General features: G+C 39.9%; 1 protein-coding gene across 3 annotated transcripts in view; it reads right to left on the bottom strand.

The window, feature by feature from the left end:
- The window catches only part of LOC121305115 (homer protein homolog 1-like), a 53,212-nt gene that overhangs the window by 16,084 nt on the left and 18,931 nt on the right, over positions 1-18,197 (bottom strand). For 2 of the 3 annotated variants that reach the window (XM_041236664.1, XM_041236668.1), the window contains exons 1-5: positions 17,997-18,157; positions 13,151-13,307; positions 5,532-5,663; positions 3,271-3,363; positions 1,517-1,659 (exon numbers count right to left, since the gene is read on the bottom strand). In XM_041236664.1, the coding sequence (XP_041092598.1) occupies positions 1,517-1,659; positions 3,271-3,363; positions 5,532-5,663; positions 13,151-13,307; positions 17,997-18,148 (677 nt within the window). In that variant the 5' untranslated portion in view covers positions 18,149-18,157. Of the gene's footprint in view, positions 1-1,516; positions 1,660-3,270; positions 3,364-5,531; positions 5,664-13,150; positions 13,308-17,996; positions 18,158-18,197 lie in introns of those variants that run through there. The other variant, XM_041236671.1, reaches the window with a different exon arrangement.

Below are 18,197 nucleotides of genomic sequence, written 5' to 3'. Positions count from 1 at the left end.
AGACTCAGATTCGCTCAACACTATGTGAAAAGTAATTCCTCAGAACAAGCTGGTACTGGTGATCTATAATAAGTTAACAGCTTGTGTGTAGGGTGTCTGCATTATTATTGCGTTTCGTACTTAATGGCACATCACTTGTCTGCTGCAAGTAAGCACTCTATCAGTGTTGGTACCATTCCCCCCCCAGCTGCAATATTTCACTGGTGACCTGTCATGCATGTCACTGTCACTCCAGGTTATTACTAAAAATCAAATTCCTAAGGGTAAAGATTGTAGTGGCTTTCATTACACACCTAGGTGTGTATATAATGGGATACAGTCCTCTTCGCTTTGTACTATATGCCTGGACTGAGCCAATCTCTGTCTCTCAAATCAGAGACACAGGCAAAGTCAGCAGTGTGACCATTGTCATCCCTGCAGCCAATTCCCTGCCATTTCATACCTATGATTTATTATGCTGTCCTGCAGTTATTTTAAAGTAAATTAGAAGCAGTTTTATAACTTTTGGTGCCAACTAATAGGAACACCCTTTAGCCGGCTATCTGTCCGAGTAGATCTAGGACAGGGAGAGTATGTTGAGCCAGCATTCCAGCTGTGCTCCAGTCTCCCTGCACGGCACTGTAAAGGGCATGCCTCACCTCAGTGGGGAAAGACACAGTGTGAACTGGAGGAATCTCCATGGAAGCTGCAGTCACATTACCTGTTAGACAACCCTCATGGATGCCACCAACTAGATCTGAGAAATCCCTAATCCCTCGTCCCTCATCCCTAACCTGCATGTTTAGGGAGGTCTGCAAACTCACTGATATCTATTAAAATCTGAATCAAGTAATTGGTCCAAAGTGTGCCGCTGCTGCTTTAAGTCGCTAGGCACGAGGTACTTCGGGAACGCCTTGGAAAGGAAAAGACCTTTTTCCAAACCTCGGAATCGACTCACCCCAGCAGTGCCCTTGGAAGGTTTAATTTAAATCTTCCTAGTTCTCATCTAGAACATTTCTAGCCTGATTGAATCCGGCGGTTGGCAGCACTGTATGGGGCATCAATGGGGTTATTTTGCATTACCAGCCTCCTATTGGCAAAAAAAATACTGCCAGTTGCAGCATTAGTTATTACACAGAACAGAAACAGCTGGTGCTACAAAATAATATCTCTACTCTAATAATGAGTTCTGTTGTGAGATTATGGAGATACTAAAACCATGTTGATTAGCCTTGAGCTCCCAAACAAATGCTGCGTCGTGTAAAACCACCCGTTTCTTTTTTACTTTTTTTTTTAGGTGGATGTTTTCTGTAGCCAATAAGCTTATTTAAAATCATACCAGTGCAAATGAACTTCCTCAAATCAGTGCTCCCCTCTTTCTTAAAATATCAAAGCAAGTTCTAATAACTGGTACCAGCTGCAGGAACGGCCCTGTCCCTGAAAGGAGCGCTCAGAGATCACACAGCTGCCCACAACACCTTCCTGGCTGTGGTTTACCTGGGAGCTCATGGGGCCTCCTTGGCTTGCTCTGAATTACCTGTGCGTGAAGGACAGTGCATTCTGGGTAGGTTCAGCTTGCAGTTCCGAGTTCTGGGTCACGTCTGGAGTGGCCCTCTCATCATCTGTCCCATTGATGCTTTCGGGGGTTAGAGGTGACTGAATATCCCCTGGGGCAGACTCCTTTAAAACAAAAAGGAAAACAAATCTCTTGAGTTCTTTCATTTTCTTTTGTGCATTAGTGGGCTGGTCTGTACAGTATGGTACAGAAGTACTTCAGACTGCTTTTAAAACTGCATGGCTAATGGCTATTTTTGACAGACCTAACTTTTTAGTTAAATCACAAGAAAAAAAATGTAAGTCAAATCAAAAAGAAAATTGTATTTCTGCAAACTCAAAGGCAATTACTTGTTTTATCAATAACTGTGACAACAATACAACATACAACACATATGTACCGTAGCACCTTTGAGAGCACAGTCAGCTTAAATTGCTTTGCACTGAACTGCAATTCAAGTGATTGAATTAATACAAGATAAATCAGAGCAGCCCGAGTCCTTTAATACCATTACACTGCAAATTGATTCCGGCTCCTCATGGGATCTGTTTGTAGGACCTTTATAAATTAATTACAATCTAAAACCATATGTTATTTGGCAAAGCGAGAGATGGCTTATGATTTTTAAAAGAGCAGATTACAGCACTGGTTTGAAAAGGTCCTTATGTATTTTGACTCAATGAGCAAATTTAATTATTTGACAGTCGTAGATTTTTACTGCAGAGGGTACTGCACTTTACAAGGAAATGTGATAGGGTTCATGAAAGCAGGATGAACGGCATTTAACATATAGCTAGCAATGAAAGGTATAGCTAGCAATGAAAGGTATAGCTAGCAATGAAAGTCTGATTACAAATGTACGCCTCCACGATATTCCTGTCGCGATATCAAAACATTGTACATCACTGCTGCTTCATGTATTCACTGTTAAGCTGGCTTGCTTCAAGAAGCAGAGCAGTATTCTTTATTATTGATCAGTGTCAGTTTACAATTTCATTAAGTAGCAGAATCGAAAAAAACATTATTCTTGTCTGATTGTTAAATGTCATTTCCGGCACTGTCAACACACTCTACAAACACAAAGCACGGTGCGGCTCTCTCTAATAAAGGAAGAACGCTCCTTCTGCATCAATTAAACTGCATGTTTCAATGATCCCAGATATTACCAGATACAGCGAGGGGTTAATGCTTCAGGTTAGTACCATGGACTTAGGAAGTTGACTTTTCAGAGCTCTGACATAGAAGTCGAATTAAGAGGTTTGTAGCCTTCCTTTCTAGTCTGTTACATTTGTTCTGGTGATGTCATCATTACGTGTCGTATCAGAGACAACTGATATACTTCAAAGTCCTTCAAATTGTTGTGCCAGCACAGTGAATACCACCTTCCATTATTCAAGGAATGTATTTATAAAGTGTTCAACAAAAAAGCAGGGAATATGTTGAAGATATTAATCTCTAGTATATATATAACCAAACAGATCCAGAACACTTGTTCTCACCAAGGTATATCTGCACAGGAGATAAACAGTAGATGTTTGTTCTGTGAGAGAGACCATAGTTGTTTTGTGCTGTACAGTATTTATACATCATTGTATGTGTGGGTGCAGGGGGCAAGGCTGCAGCTTGTACACAATGTTAAGATTGCACCAGAGATTTTAAAGGTCTGCTGATAACGAGAAAATCCGAGAAGAGACTGAAGATCTTTGTACAGCTGCTCAGTCTGGCACAGCCTTTACCTGAGAGGGAGTGCTGGTCAGCTCCATCTTCTCTTGAGACTTCTCCTTCGCTAACCTGGCAGCTTCCTTAAACTCCGAAAACTTTTCTGAAAACTACAAGACACAACAGGTTCATTTTTACTAGATCTTCTACTGAAATGACAGAACACTCATCCCATAAGATTAATGCATACATTTCACAAATACACAACTAACAAATGTTAAAGGTTAAGGTTACTTAAAGGTTACAGTTTATCGAAAAACATTAAAAACTCTAACTTAATTTCCAGGAGAGGGGAAATCATGAAGATAATCACAAATATGTGAAAATGAAGGTATTACATATCACATCTTTACAGAGCTAACCATTCCCTTTTTATGTGTATTTAGATATCACATCTTGATGGTGTAGACTATTTTGTAGCTTGGCCTCTGTTAAGTGCACATGCTACCCTACACTGAAAGTGGGACCAGGGCACCAAGACAGATTAGTGCCACATGTCATTGGAATCACATTACCATCATTTGAAGGGCATCAGGTTAGCACCCCTTGATGCAGGCTGAGTGCACACTGACAGCATTGGTTTGAAAAGTATAGTGGCGATGCTGCCACTTGACAAATCCAACATACATTTCATTCATTAAAAATGTATATTAAATATGGTGCTGGTCTTGGCAGCTGGATTTACAAAAACTTATTGTTTAACACTGGTAGTAAAATTATATTGGTGGTATCTCTGCACAATAGCTTGCAGGCTGCCATCTGATTTGAAGTGCAGATTAAAGGCCTTTAAATACATGTGCTCTGTTCTTACTGTTATTTTTTATATTTCTTTTTTTTTTTTTGTATATTTACAGAATTAACTTTGGCAATTCTTGTATTACTTGTCATGCCAATAAAGACCATTTGAAGTCCGAGAGAGAGAGAGAGAGAGAGAGAGAGAGAGAGAGAGAGAGAGAGAGAGAGAGAGAGAGAGGCAGGAGTTCAGTAGTAATGGCAGTGTGGTGCTGATACAAGTGACCCCAAAGAAAGCAAAAAGCTTAATTATATCACATAACATACTGGAACTGGCATGACAGCTTTGAAAAGAGTTGGTTTATCTTACGGTCCTTTCTTTATTAGTGTAAATACAACCGTGCAAGCTGTTCTTAAACACCTCTGTTTCTTGGTGTGCCTCCCTCCCTCCCTCCTTCCTGCCTGCCTGCCTGCCTGCCTGCCTGCCTGCCCGCCCATTGTCTTGACTAGGGTACCCGACAGGTACGTTTTCCAATAAAGTCTCAAAAGGCACCAGCAACAGCAACGTTTCCATCAGGCTGCAGTTTAAATATGACTCAGTTCATGGGAGCAATGATACACATGGGCCAGCATTCAAAGCATTACGACCAGTCCATCAATAAACCCATAAATATAACAGCTCTATGCAGGCAATACCTCAACTACTGTCAGATGACTGGAACGAGTTTCAAAAAAATTAGAAAAGTTCACCTGTGAGACTGCTTGAAGCTGCAGGGTCGACTCATTGCTGACTGATGTTTGTACCTGCTAAGCTTCTGCTGAGTTTGTTGTGTTTTATGATTATTTTTCACTCCTTATTTACTGTTGTTTATGTTGTTTGCTGTGGTGTTGTGAGCCTCTTGCCAGGTCTTCATTGTAAATGAGAATTGGTTCTCAATGACCGGTCTGGATGAATAAAGGTTTTGATTGATTGATTGAGGTTGTGTGTGTCCAGGTCCTGCCTATTCACCATCCTCCTCATTCAAAGCACAATTAGCTGCCGAGACACATCGGCATGCACATAGCCCACAGCGACAGTGTGTGAGAGGAGTTACATTTACCAGTTTACGAGTGCAATAAAGATTCGCTCTTATGTGCGCTGGAGTGCTTCTAAATCAAAGTAATGGATCCATTTAAAATGGGGGACATCCCTCGCCAGGCAACAGTGTTCAGCAAGGCTTCAGTTACTTCCCACACTGCGAATAAGCAATTCAGATAGTTCTGGTAATGTTCAAGACCTAGAAGCGCAGTGGGGAAATTTATTGTACACCTACCGTCTCATCTATGTTTTCTTAATTGTAACACATAACAGTTCTATTGTGTCAATTTCCCAGGCATGTAAGAGCAGTCTGACTCAAAAAACCAAAAAAGGCAGCATACCAGAACAGAAATCTGAAGCCGCCTACAAGCTTAGTAATAAAGTTTATATGATAGTTACACATCAGCTCAAAGGGAAGAGGAGCTCCTCATCTTTCAATAATGAGCATTAAAAAACAAACCCCCCCACCTTCACAAGATGGTGTTCTGATGAGAATCCCAGCCCATAGACAGTGTTAGCTCTGCTGTCTGCCCACTGGCCAAACTTCTGGGAGGTCTTCGTGAAAGTCATGTTCGGAGTGATGGTGCTGTTTATTATTGCCTGAAATTAAACAAGAAAAAAAAAGTTCTGGTTTGCAGCTTAAAGCACTTTCTTTTATAAAAGACACTAATAGAGAAGCTGGGATACCATAACAGTGTATTGCTCAGCGGGACCTTTAACTTTAGTTAAGCCAAGGGAACCACTGTTAAAAAAAAAATGACCATGTAAACATGTAATAAAAATATAAAATTAAAAAAGGCACTATAAAAATATACAGCAAAACACTCCAGAGAAAGTGGCTCCCCATGCTCTACTTCTCATCCCATCCTCTATAGCCACACCCCTGGGATATTCTCATCCCATCCTCTATAGCCACACCCCTGGGATATTCTCATCTCATCCACTATAGCCACACCCCTGGGATATTCTCATCTCATCCACTATAGCCACACCCCTGGGATATTCTCATCCTATCCACTATAGCCACACCGTGTGAGCCGCCACAGGCACGCGTCTGTTGATTTGAACTTCTTCATTCAACTCTTGTGATCTACGTCACCAAGACCCTTTCATACGAATCACCTTGCAATTCATTGCATCCAATCAGTACTATTCTAAATGCAACTGCAGGAAGAATATGTTACAGTGATCAAACTGCAATCACCAGGAACGATTCAAATAGGTTTCCCTGGGGTTGGGCAATAAAGAGAAGCTGGTGATCCCCCTGAACCACAGTGCACTGAAGAGCCACAGTCAACTGACCCCATGGTGGTGCTCCCAGTGTGGCATTGGGCCATGCAGAATATTGATTTTAAATCAATACACACTGTCACGTGATGCTTTCACCCAAGCGGCCGTCCAGCAATGCCTCTCTTGGTCTCGTGTCTCAATAGGTATTTATATCAGAAATGCTCACAGGACATCATTAAGGGTAGCTGGATGGTGTTAATTCAATCCTTATGCTTTAAAAAAAAAAAAAAAAAAAAAACACAATCACAGCAGAACAAACTCTTTGTTCCAGAACAAACTCTTTGAACCAAAACACTAATCCATCCATCCAACACTGCAGTGTGTCCCCATGCCCAGTAAATATAGTCCTAATGAGCAGGTCCCACATTATGCTACTTTACCCCCCACCCCCCCACCCCCTTTATCCTATCAAGTGCAGCACCCCCTCTTTTTTCACCCTCACGGTAAATTTTGGAAATTACTTTGACAAATAGGATACTTTGACATATTTTTCTACCATTTCCTTTAAATGCCCCCAATTAGCTGCATTTATTTCTACTTCAGCACAAAAGCGCTCTGAATGATTCGAGGTTGTAGGCAGAAGGCTCAAGGGATGAGTTTGGTCGAAACTGTTTTCCAACTGAGCCCACGTAGGTATTGATTGGTAAAGAGGAAGCGATCAATGTAAGCAGGGGCCTGCGCTGCTGCTTACATCATGCTGGCATTGATTTGAACAGGGAGCTTGGGAGGTGGGTGTATTAAACTAATGAGCCAACCGGCTTTTCAGCATTCCACACTCACAGGTGCTTTCCATTTATGTATTAATTAATTTATTTGTTTATTTTTAAAGAGACTGGTCACCAGTGAAACATGGCATATCCCACCAGAGAATTCAGCAGCCAGGTTGAACAGAAAAAAATGTGCTTATAGGAACCTCATTGAACGTCTCATCATTTCAAAACAGCCCTCGCAGAAATAGGCCCAGGCGGGGAGTGACACGTAAACCTATAGCTTCACTTTGGCCAAATCTAAAACAGCAACAACCACAACAAAGGGGTTAGAAAAGTATTGAAGCCTTGGTCTTATTGGAGTTACCAACCTCACTAAAAATGAAAATGTTAAAAATGAACAGAGAAACTGTGAGTCCATCAGGGGAGATGGATTAATGTCAGTGGCCATCGTCTGCCGAGGAGTCTAAATGAGATCATCTGGTTCATTCATTTAAAATAACCAGGACTACAATCTCACATCTGCGTATCAGATATTGTTCCCAAGCCCGGCAGACAAAGGGAAATTACATAATGATGTCTGAACGTTCCTTTAGTTTATACAAAAGAATCATCACACCCCAACCAGGAAAAGTGAGGAAGCTAGGATGGGGAATAAATGGTACTGGGGAAAAGTGTAATAAAGCAGCAATATAATTTCTGTATAGTGCTGTGTGTTCTGTCATAACCTCATAAAAGTGGTGTTTTGGCATGCTGCTGTGCTTTGACAGATTCCTAATGATATATTTACTGCAGATCTGTCAGCTCAGGCCCATTAAAAGGCACTGTGCAGATATGGCTTACATAATCAGATGCAAGTGGCTCAGATCTTCACAGCACTGCTGTTTTAGTCATGAAGTTAAGCTGTTTTACTAGTCTAGCATATACAAGTAGCCTCTGTCCTACACTGCACTGTTATACCAGGTAATCTGGGCAATCAAAATATATCTGGTCTGTAGCAGAAGCCATGTTTGTGTTCATTAAACAATTTTTGAATTTATTTGGGTACTCCAGCATGCAACATCTAAAAAAAATGCAACAGGCTTTTGACAAAAAATGTCACTCTCCAATTATATTTTATTATTGTATATCAGCACACCATTTAATTTTTTAACCTTCAATAAACGTTTCATTGCATGAAACAATGTTGGAGTATCCAAGGTAATTAAAGAATTGCTAACCCAAGGGACTACTGGTAGACAAAGCCTCTAGAGATTCGACAAGATCAGAATCCAAAGTGGCATGTCTCAAACAGAAAGACAGGGGGGTGTTTTTAAAGTGTTTACTCTAGTGGGTAACACGCTTAACAAGTGCAGTACATATGGGAGAAGACACTTTGAGATTGTCATGCAGCCACACAGCAGTGCGATTGCAGTGTGCCATGTGATTGCAGTGTGCCATGCAGTACACAAAGCAGTGCGATTGAAATGTGCCATTCAGTACACACAGCAGTGCGACCGCAGTTTGCTGCTGTCTCCGAGTGTTTATTCAGCTGAGTCACCTTGTGACCGAGTGTGGAAACAGGTGGCTGTGCTGCACAGTTCACTATGCTTGATGAAATGAAGAAACGCTCAGAAATAACAGAGAAGACCATGGTTAACAAGTGTGTCAGGATTAGCATAACTCCTCGCTAATGACCGGCTGGTCGCGTACAGGGAGATTACTAGCCTTCTCATCCTGAGCGCAGCTCACTATTCAACCCAGCACCTGATAGGATCGGCACGCTGTTGAGAAAGCAGCTTGCTTTGGAAAATTCTTCCACGGATTTAACCCTTTAACTTTGAAGCCTACTGTAGTCAGACATACATTCCTGCTTCTAACAACTCAGAATCATTATCAAAAGGCAGGAGGGTTTTTGTTCACCATGCAACCGTGAATATATTTTGGATTACACTCGGAACTAAGCAAATCTGTACATAATGCAACCAAACCCAAATGACTGTACTTGTTTCAGCTGTGTATGTTATTCCACGGAAAACCGCTTTAAAATCAGCCTGGTTTAAACTGGAAGCTGATCAATATCATAACCAGCATTTAAATTGTGACCCCATGAGACCCAGCTGTCTGTTGGCAAAAATCTTTGTTGAGGGGTGACCAATGCAAAGGATTTTGGCACGGGGGTTAAAAATGAACTGCAGAAACAACAGGTAAGCTGCACAGACAACCTGCAATTGTATACAATATCAGGGAAAGATTGAAGGTACAGCAGTGGAAGGGATTTTTACATGGCATATATACCAAAGCGATACAGTGGATGTAACAAACGTATCAGTAAGATATACCACCTAGAACACATGCAGTGTTCTTACATCCACTAGGCAGATGTTTCTGGGGAACACGTTCATGGTTACGCTCTGGTGCACAGACGTATTTAGAGGTTACACGTGAAGGTCACAGGGGTGCTTTTAACTGGGTCTGAATTTTTAAAAAAGCCACCAGGGTGTGACGGCTGAAACCAACAACGATACGAAGTTGGGGTCCAAGCCTTTTGTTCGTTATATCGAGGGGTTCGTTATAGCGAAAGGACAATCAAAATGAACGATATACTGTTGAGTAAGTTAAAGAGATGAGATTGTGAATAAAAGTAGAATTACATGTACCAGTTTGTCTCATGTATCCAGTATTTTGCCTTTGCTTTATCCTATTTGTTAAGAATTAAAAACACAGTACAAAAAGCAAAAATCCCGAATTAAAGCTGAACTTCTATTCAAAATCAATCTGAAATGAATTGTTTCAAAGTGCACCAAATCTTAATCCAACATGCAAGAATCCCAAACTGAGTTTTTATTCCAAATCAACCAAGCATGAAAAGATTGACATGAAAAGTTCATCAGATCAAGTTTTTGTTGTTGTTTTTTCTTTACTCAAATTTTGCTTTGCTTTGAGTGCTTTTTGACAACCTATATTCATGACAGAGCTATGCCTGCATCATTCCTTTTTTCAAATGATCAATATAGTTTCCAGCTTTGTTGCAAAATAAAATGATTTTCGTTTTGTAAGAATAGTAACACGGCACTCGCTTTTTATGAAGATGAAAGACTTCCCTGCAGAGGTGGCATCCTGGGCATACAGACTGGGATGTTGACACTGTCTGTGTTTTTATATTATCCTTTTTTTTTTTGTTTTTTTACATTTGGAGTCCAGGGGCCAAGTTCTTTATAGCCAAAGGTTTGTTATAATGAAGGGCATATAGCGAGGGTGTACTGTATCACACTTTACAGATTAGATAATGAAGCACATAGAGCTGGTGGCACCAGAGGTTGCCTAGTTTACACCAGGTACTCATTCATAGTCAGGTGGCTGACCTCTGCAATAACTATCTCCTGCAATATCTACGGAGCTGCTCACAGCACTTTCCATTAAGAAAGGACTGCAGATAAACTATATCACAAAGCTCACATAAACAGAACTGAATAATAAGGCCAGTTAATGTAAAAGAGCATTTGTTTTACTTTCTCATTCTTGCGAAGGCACTCTTGCTTGAAGCTATGGAGTGCCTCCATGTGTAATTACAGCACTAGAAGAACATCATTAATAAAAATAAATACTCAAGGAAATGGAAACTGTTAACATGCATAATGGCCATGGTGTTGAGTAATGGAGTGCTATTAAGCTCCAATAGCAGCCTCCAGAATGTTATAACTATCAATGAAACCTAGGTGTTGGGCAGTAAAGTCTCTTTGTACCTTAAAGACGGCAGGGCTAGTTTAACGCACGTACACCTACCCTTTTCATAGCGAAGAAGGGTGAAATATTCGAGCCAGGGACCAGCGAGATGCTGGTATGTAGATCTGCACATGACTAATTATTTTACAATATATATGTAAAAGGGAACAAATAGGTGTGACTCGATTACAGGTGTGCACAGCTACTGCCAAAAGAGTTTAGCAGCACCTACAAATAGGATTGAGACCTCATTTAAAAAAAACAACTACATGAACATAACTTAGATCTTTTATTGAACATCATGTAATCAAAGAAATGTACAAAATGATAACGCAAAAGTCTACCGGAAGCCACAACAGCAGTACAGTATTTCATGTTAGATTTCGAAATTTGTCATTTTTTCGTTAAGTATGGTAAACTACAAATCGTTGTGTAATTCAATATGTAAATGTAACATTATTCAGCAGGCTTCCTTCGACTTCATGAAGCAGAATCAGTGAATTCTATCGGGTGATGCAAAGCATTTAACCAGAGCTCAAGTATAGTGACAACTGATTTTAAACGTGAAGTTTTCTGATTGATTTCTTCATTTAGTCCTGCTTTTTACACATAACCATAACTTAATAAGAAGGCAAACACATTTACAAGCACTTATATTTTCATCTTTCATACAACATGGCAAGTGACAATACACTATACTTCTTGCTTTTTATTTTCAGAAAGTCTTTAAGGATAAAAGCATGCAAAATGTGTGTGTGTGTGTGTGTGTGTGTGTGTGTGTGTGTGTGTATATATATATATATATATATATATATATATATTCATTCACAAAAATAACAAATTTTTTCACAATTTTGTATGATTCTCTCTTTAAAAGATTTACTATTTATTCTGTATGTTTATGAATTATGACCTCTGCTGTTCCAGGATCGTTTTTATGTTTGTTTGTTTGTTTATTTATTTATTTAACAAAGCAACAACAAAACAAAAAAACCCTGCAAATTTGCAAATAAAAAATATATTAAAAACCCTGTACAGTCAACATGTGTTATACACATGAATGCATACTGTAACTAAATATTGAGCTCACAGAAGGCCTGCTTGCTCTGTGAGAGGAATATACAGCACAGTCTTGTACCAGATGCCTTGGCTCTGCAGGGGCTGGGATGGGAAACCCCACAGTGGAATCCCTGCCTCTGTCACCAAGCTCCACCTGCCAACAGCACTGCTCTCTCAGCACAGACTACCAATACCGTCTCATAGACCAATGACCTGCATAGTGTGAAAAAACACCCTTTAAATCTAAACATGCCGGCCTCATTTCTGGACATTTAATGTAAATAAATAAACAAATTCATATATTACTGTATGTAATAATAAAATGTCATTAAGAGCCCACTCTTATTGGGCCATCTTTTCCACAGGACACATGACAAAAAAAAAAAATCTTAGAAAAATGTGTAAGACTTTTAGTGAAAATGTTTGTCAAAGAACATTACTAAGCTTCTACTCTACTACACAGTGTTTTACAGTTGATAAAATCCTTTGTGCCTATTCGGTGTATGCCAAATAACATGCCTGAAAATTATACACCACCTCTAAGGCAAATAAAAAAAAAATAGTTTTGACATACAGTTGCCAAAAAACAGTACAAAAACACATTCTTTCTGCACAAGCTGACAAACACACTACTGTACAAAACTCTGCACCTACTGACATGAGGTGACAACTCCCGATCTCATCTCACATGTTTCTGTGATCACCGTCTTCAACCCCCCATTGAGTGATTAACCCTTTCACCACGGCCCTCCTTCAGCCTAGTTACTGTAGCAACCCCCACCACAAGCCCTGCTTGTGATACAACACTAAGAAAACACAGTAAAGCAGGTGCAACACGTGCCGCGCCCCATCGCTACCAACCCATTATTCAACAGATGCGTTTGTAACTCAATTCTCTGTTGCTACTGTAGCTGGCATTTTACTTTCATTCAGGCAATTTACACACTTTGGTGTAAATACAGCCATATGATTTCCACAAAAAAAAAAAAAACCCAAAAAAACAAAACAAAGCTATCTCAACACAATACAAGCAGAGCAATGGGCCAGCAATAAGATAGCTGTATTGTAATAAAGCTGAATTTAGAAAAAGCAAACAAACAAAAAAAAATACTAATCATTATACAAGAGAATCTGTTCATTTGGACTTTCACAAATGTGAATGCCGTATCAGTGGGGAAATACATACAGCCAGGGTTGTAGCAGGGTTCCAAAAACTAGGGCATGCCATTTCAACTCTAACTACTCCTAATGGCACTCCCCTAATCATCAGTGCCTCTTTGACCAGTGACATTACCCAGCCGGAATGAAGAAGGGTGCCCTGCTTACCTTCGCCCCGTCCAGGCTGATTATCCTGTAGACGTTCCTTGTGCTGTCGTAGAAGTAGGACACGGTCACTGCGTGCTTGCTGGTCGGGACCCAGTTCTTCTTGGTGCTGGGGTCGATTTGGAAGACGTGAGCGCGTGTGCTGTAGATGGGCTGCTCCCTGAGAGGAAGAAAGTAGAAGTGATGAATCTGATTGGGCCGCAGCACTGTAGCCTCACAGAGTCTTGCAAGAGACTCCAACCTGGCCAGCACACCACGGCACACCATCTCGCCTTGCATCGCCAAGTCTTTCAGCAGCAAGGAAAATAATCCAGAAGAACACCACACACACAAACAAACAAACACAGTGCTGCTCGCGTGCAAACAAGAACCCAACTGAAGATCCAAAGCGAGCAGCGGGGACAGTGGAAATAGCGCAGGCCTTTCTCCACTTGAATGCAAGTGCCAGCTGTGTGGTGAGATGTGAGTTGGCAATTAAATATAGAGCACGAGAAACAGCAATCTATATAGCCCCTCTCCCAATCTGTTCATCCTGGTAACATGCCTGTCATCGTTCATGTTAGATTAAAACTGCTTTCAATGGGAAGTGGGATGATTTACAAACAGGACAGAGAGAGTAAAAGCTACCAAATTGCTCTGCTGACAAATGATTCTAAGTATATCTAAACCGAAAAAACAAACATAAAAACATACAGGACATGTAGCCTGTCCTTCTCCGCACAAGCCCATGAACTGAATGACGGAAAGATGTTTCTGCTTGAAAGAAATTCCATAGATTCAGATCACTGAGGCACACGCTCCACTTCTGACACACCGGCTTGACAGACCAAGTGCAGTCTGTGGGATCTCTCTCTCCCTCTCTCTCTCAAACACTACAGACCAATTTGTATACCAGTTATAACTTATTAAGACCCATTACAGTCTAGTGACTTCGCTTTAACCCACACAAACAAGTGATACATTCTTCCAATGAACCACAACACAGGTCTTACCAAATCTATCACTGGCAGTCTTCATACTAGGACTGATATAACAGTGGCTTTGGTGCTTATATCATAATTAATATGTTGCCATGAGAAGCTGTCTTAAATATGAATATTTACAGTGGTTATAGATGGATGGGGTGTGTGCACACAAGCTAGAGTGTTCAGCCTCTCAAAAACATCAAAGATGCCTTGCATAATTTAATTAAGAAATTCAACAAAGTGCAATTAATTAAAACACAAGGCTTAATCAGAGGGAGTGTAGTTCAAAACTCAACTCAGACACTGAATCCCTCTGCAACCCTGCATTAGAAATCCTTGTATTCTTCTCATTCAATGCAGCTGAACTCTTACTATACGGGATAATTACAGTAGCACCTCAGCAGGACCAGCCAGCCTCCTTCCTTTACAAATACAGTCATGCAAAAGACATCAATAATATATGCAGACCAGCGTAGTAGTTGGTTAGAATTAACATAAGACCTGACCACCCAAAAGAAATCAAAATAGGATAGAATTTGCTAAGCTACTAACAGGTACTTCATTGCTATATAATACAATGTACAGTCTTGCTACATTTTCTGGTAAAAACCAGCAGTATCTATAGTATCTACATCAGCAGCTGCATCTGCAAAAAAATAAAAATAAATAAAAAATGAAGAATAGAAAATGAATTAAAAAATGAAGAATAGAGCCATCAGGATGTATCATAAAGTAAATCCCCATGACCTATATCTGCTATACTGTAACGTGAAAATATAATGGTGATTTATGGACAGCCAGCTTGTGAAACAGAACGTTGTCAGCAATGTTCAACAAAATTGGAGAAGCTCTTCTCTTGGGATACTGTCAGCTGTATGAAGTGTTCTACATTATGCTGTATGTAAGTACAGGGGCTCCGTTGTGTAAGTAGTACAGTAATAAATCCACTGAAAGCCTTGCTTGTTTAGATACATTTACCAAAGTGTTTTACACATCAGCATAAAGACTGCACACAAACATGCCTGCAGGATGAAATGGTCAGCCAGCTCTAATCAGTGGAGGTTTTCATCATTACTTTACCATAGACTGACAGCGCTCCTCTCAGTGCTCTGATGCATCACATATCCACACAGCTCATTAATCAAGGCGTACGACGAGAACAGTTCACATCAAATGACTTACTCGGTATTTGTTTTACACCAACATCTCATGTGCAAAACTTCTTATTTTATTTCTAATACTAAATTCTTAGCAGCATCTTGACAAATGAATAAGTACGAAGAGTAAACCCACTGAATGAGGTCTACACAGAATATAACTCTAGCTCCTTCATATCATTTGGGTTGAAATTCATACAGGACACAGCTTCGTCACCAGTAACAAGTAAATGACACTCATCAGAACTGACACCTATTGAATGGATGGATTTGTAGCCATTTGTATTCCAACAGTGCTGTAAAACAGCTTAGTCCAGTACATCTGGTGAACGACACCTCTGTACAATGAAAGTCAATGCACGATACATATGAAATTGAGAGAAGACCATTCCAGATATTGAGCACGGTTATGCGATTCTTTATCAGAATTATTCAACAATCTTATTTCGACGTATTTAAATGTACATATGTATTTTCACAGCGGCAATCACATAGACAAGCTGTTGTATATACTGTACTTCATTACACTGGAGGAGAAGTTCCTCTATCTAGTATTTGATTTTACTCTTACAGGTATCCATATACACATTTTTTGTAATTGCTTTTATTTGAAATCGTTCTCATCCATTTATCATACCTACTACATGCTCTTACTGGACTTCACTCGTATAAGCAAATATTTTTTACTATAAAAGTTAACTGCTTAGTCGTTCCCAAGAGATTCTGGTCAGAAACGCTGCTGTGAATGAAGCTCTAAATGACCTATTCAGCTGGCTTCCACGCCACACTTTTATCACACACTCCTTGCTCTCCTATAAAGATGTTTCTGAGTGTTAAGCAATCATCCACCCAACTCTTGATTTTATACAGATAAGTGAACCCTTTCGGGCACAATGAGGAGCCTCTGCATGTGGGTGTGCTGCTTTTACTCTACAAGTGGAAAAGCTGTGCACTTCAGTTTGCTGATGTTCAGTGCCCATGCTAATGTGTGTAAGCCCTATCCTACAATGGTCCCAGGCCAGGCAATAACTCCCATCACTATGGTTACTCACACACACCTTAGCGGTTCATTCACACTCTGCAGGGTCTTGGCACAGTACCAGACCCTGTGGGAAACCTCCATTCAGGAACAGTCTGTACAGCATTGCTAGTTTATTACTACATGAGTTTACAATTAACTACTTTTACCAATTGTGGCTGTGTATTCCTTTTCTCTTACTAATTTAAATTGCATGTGTGGCCTATTAAAGTCATCAATTAATTTAGATAATCTTAAATTTGCCTATTTTGACAATTTTCCAAGATTTTCAGTAACAATGGTTTGATTTCATATGCACAACAAATCAAATCAACAGAAGCAATGGGATGTTCTAATATATGTACAGTATTACACAGTATAAATAATAAATACAATGGGCTACGTGGATATTTCTTTTTTCTGGACAGTTGTATCACTCTGTTGTATCCAGTGTCTGGGTCTGACAGAGGAGTGGAAGTGGCACAGTAACAGGACCCGTGTCAGGAGTGTTACTCTGTATTTTTAAGTTTCATATTCCTTTATTGTTGAAGACTTAAAAAAAACAAAAAACAACAACAACGGGATCAAATTTTACACTGGTGCAGAACACAGCGACCAACTGTGTCAATTTCATCTTCACAATCTGAAATGTAACAATGTATATTGCAATGTAATGTACCTATTACAGCTGGTTCCCATGACAACCAGCAGCTACTGTACACTAACGTCAAACCAACCTTATCCTGCCCAGAGATACTGTAGACAATGAAAAGTATTACCCAGCTAATTATTCTGACATTAACTTAAAAACAAGAACAAGAGCCTGGGACTTGTCTTCAGTGCCACACTGTGATTTACTTCAGAAGTGCTCTCACCTGTCTGTTTAAATAGTTTCAATGGCAGCCCTGATGATGAGAGCCCACCATAAAAAATAAAAAAACCCAAAGAAAATACCTGATCATTTTACAAAAGTGGAATACAACAGCGTACATTTAAAATGCAACTGCCTTTCTGATTAAAACACACACATGTATCTCTTTAACTGTTGTGTTAAGCGAGCTGGAGATGTTTATAGCAGGCCAGTGTGCAATATAAGAAACTTGTATTAGTTAATGTAAAGACTTAGTTTTGAAGTTTAATAAAATAAAATCCCCTGTAAAGATCAGTAGCCAGGTTAGCTACTGTAATACAAACTTAAAACCTGCCAGTCCTAACAAAATGAACAATTGTAAAAATAAGAAAATGTACAGCTACACAAGTATTGTAATGAAAAAGCATGTAGATAATTAGAATGTATACTTGATGAATTTTTTGCAGTTTAAAATCCATTGAACTGAGAAGCAGTGCAGCCTCACGATTAAAAAAAAAATGCAGCAAGAACACTTTTGTGTTTAGAGCTCTGTGCTTTATAAAAAGAACAAGAAACACATGCTGTACTACACTGCAGAATTATACAAAGGGCCACCTTTTTACTTTCATATCCAGGACCAGTACTGCTGCAGTACAGTAACTGCTATCATTGCTGTAAATGGGTCTCCTTCCTAGACACTCAACACATTGAAACAGTCCACTGTTTAAAGAATACAATAATAAATAGCTTTCCCCAAAGGGAAGTAAGCCAAGGTTACAGTTCAAGTGACATGGCTTTAAAAGCTTTAAATCCATGGCTTCTGATTAATGAAACGGTTCATGTAAAAAAAGAAAAAAACCTCAGACAAGACGATGCACTGCTGAGAACACCATTCTGACAGAGAGCAAGAGAAGGTGAGGGGCAGGGGCTTATGCACTGCTGAGAACACCATTCTGAGAGACAGCGAGAGAAGGTGAAGGGCAGGGGCTTATGCACTGCTGAGAACACCATTCTGAAAGACAGCGAGAGAAGGTGAAGGGCAAATCACAAACTGTACTGA

The sequence above is a fragment of the Polyodon spathula genome, chromosome 2 (genome assembly GCF_017654505.1).
Source record: "Polyodon spathula isolate WHYD16114869_AA chromosome 2, ASM1765450v1, whole genome shotgun sequence".
NCBI lineage: Eukaryota > Metazoa > Chordata > Actinopteri > Acipenseriformes > Polyodontidae > Polyodon > Polyodon spathula.
The sequence above is the reverse complement of the archived record's forward strand: the minus strand, read 5'-3'. Positions and strand labels throughout refer to the sequence as shown.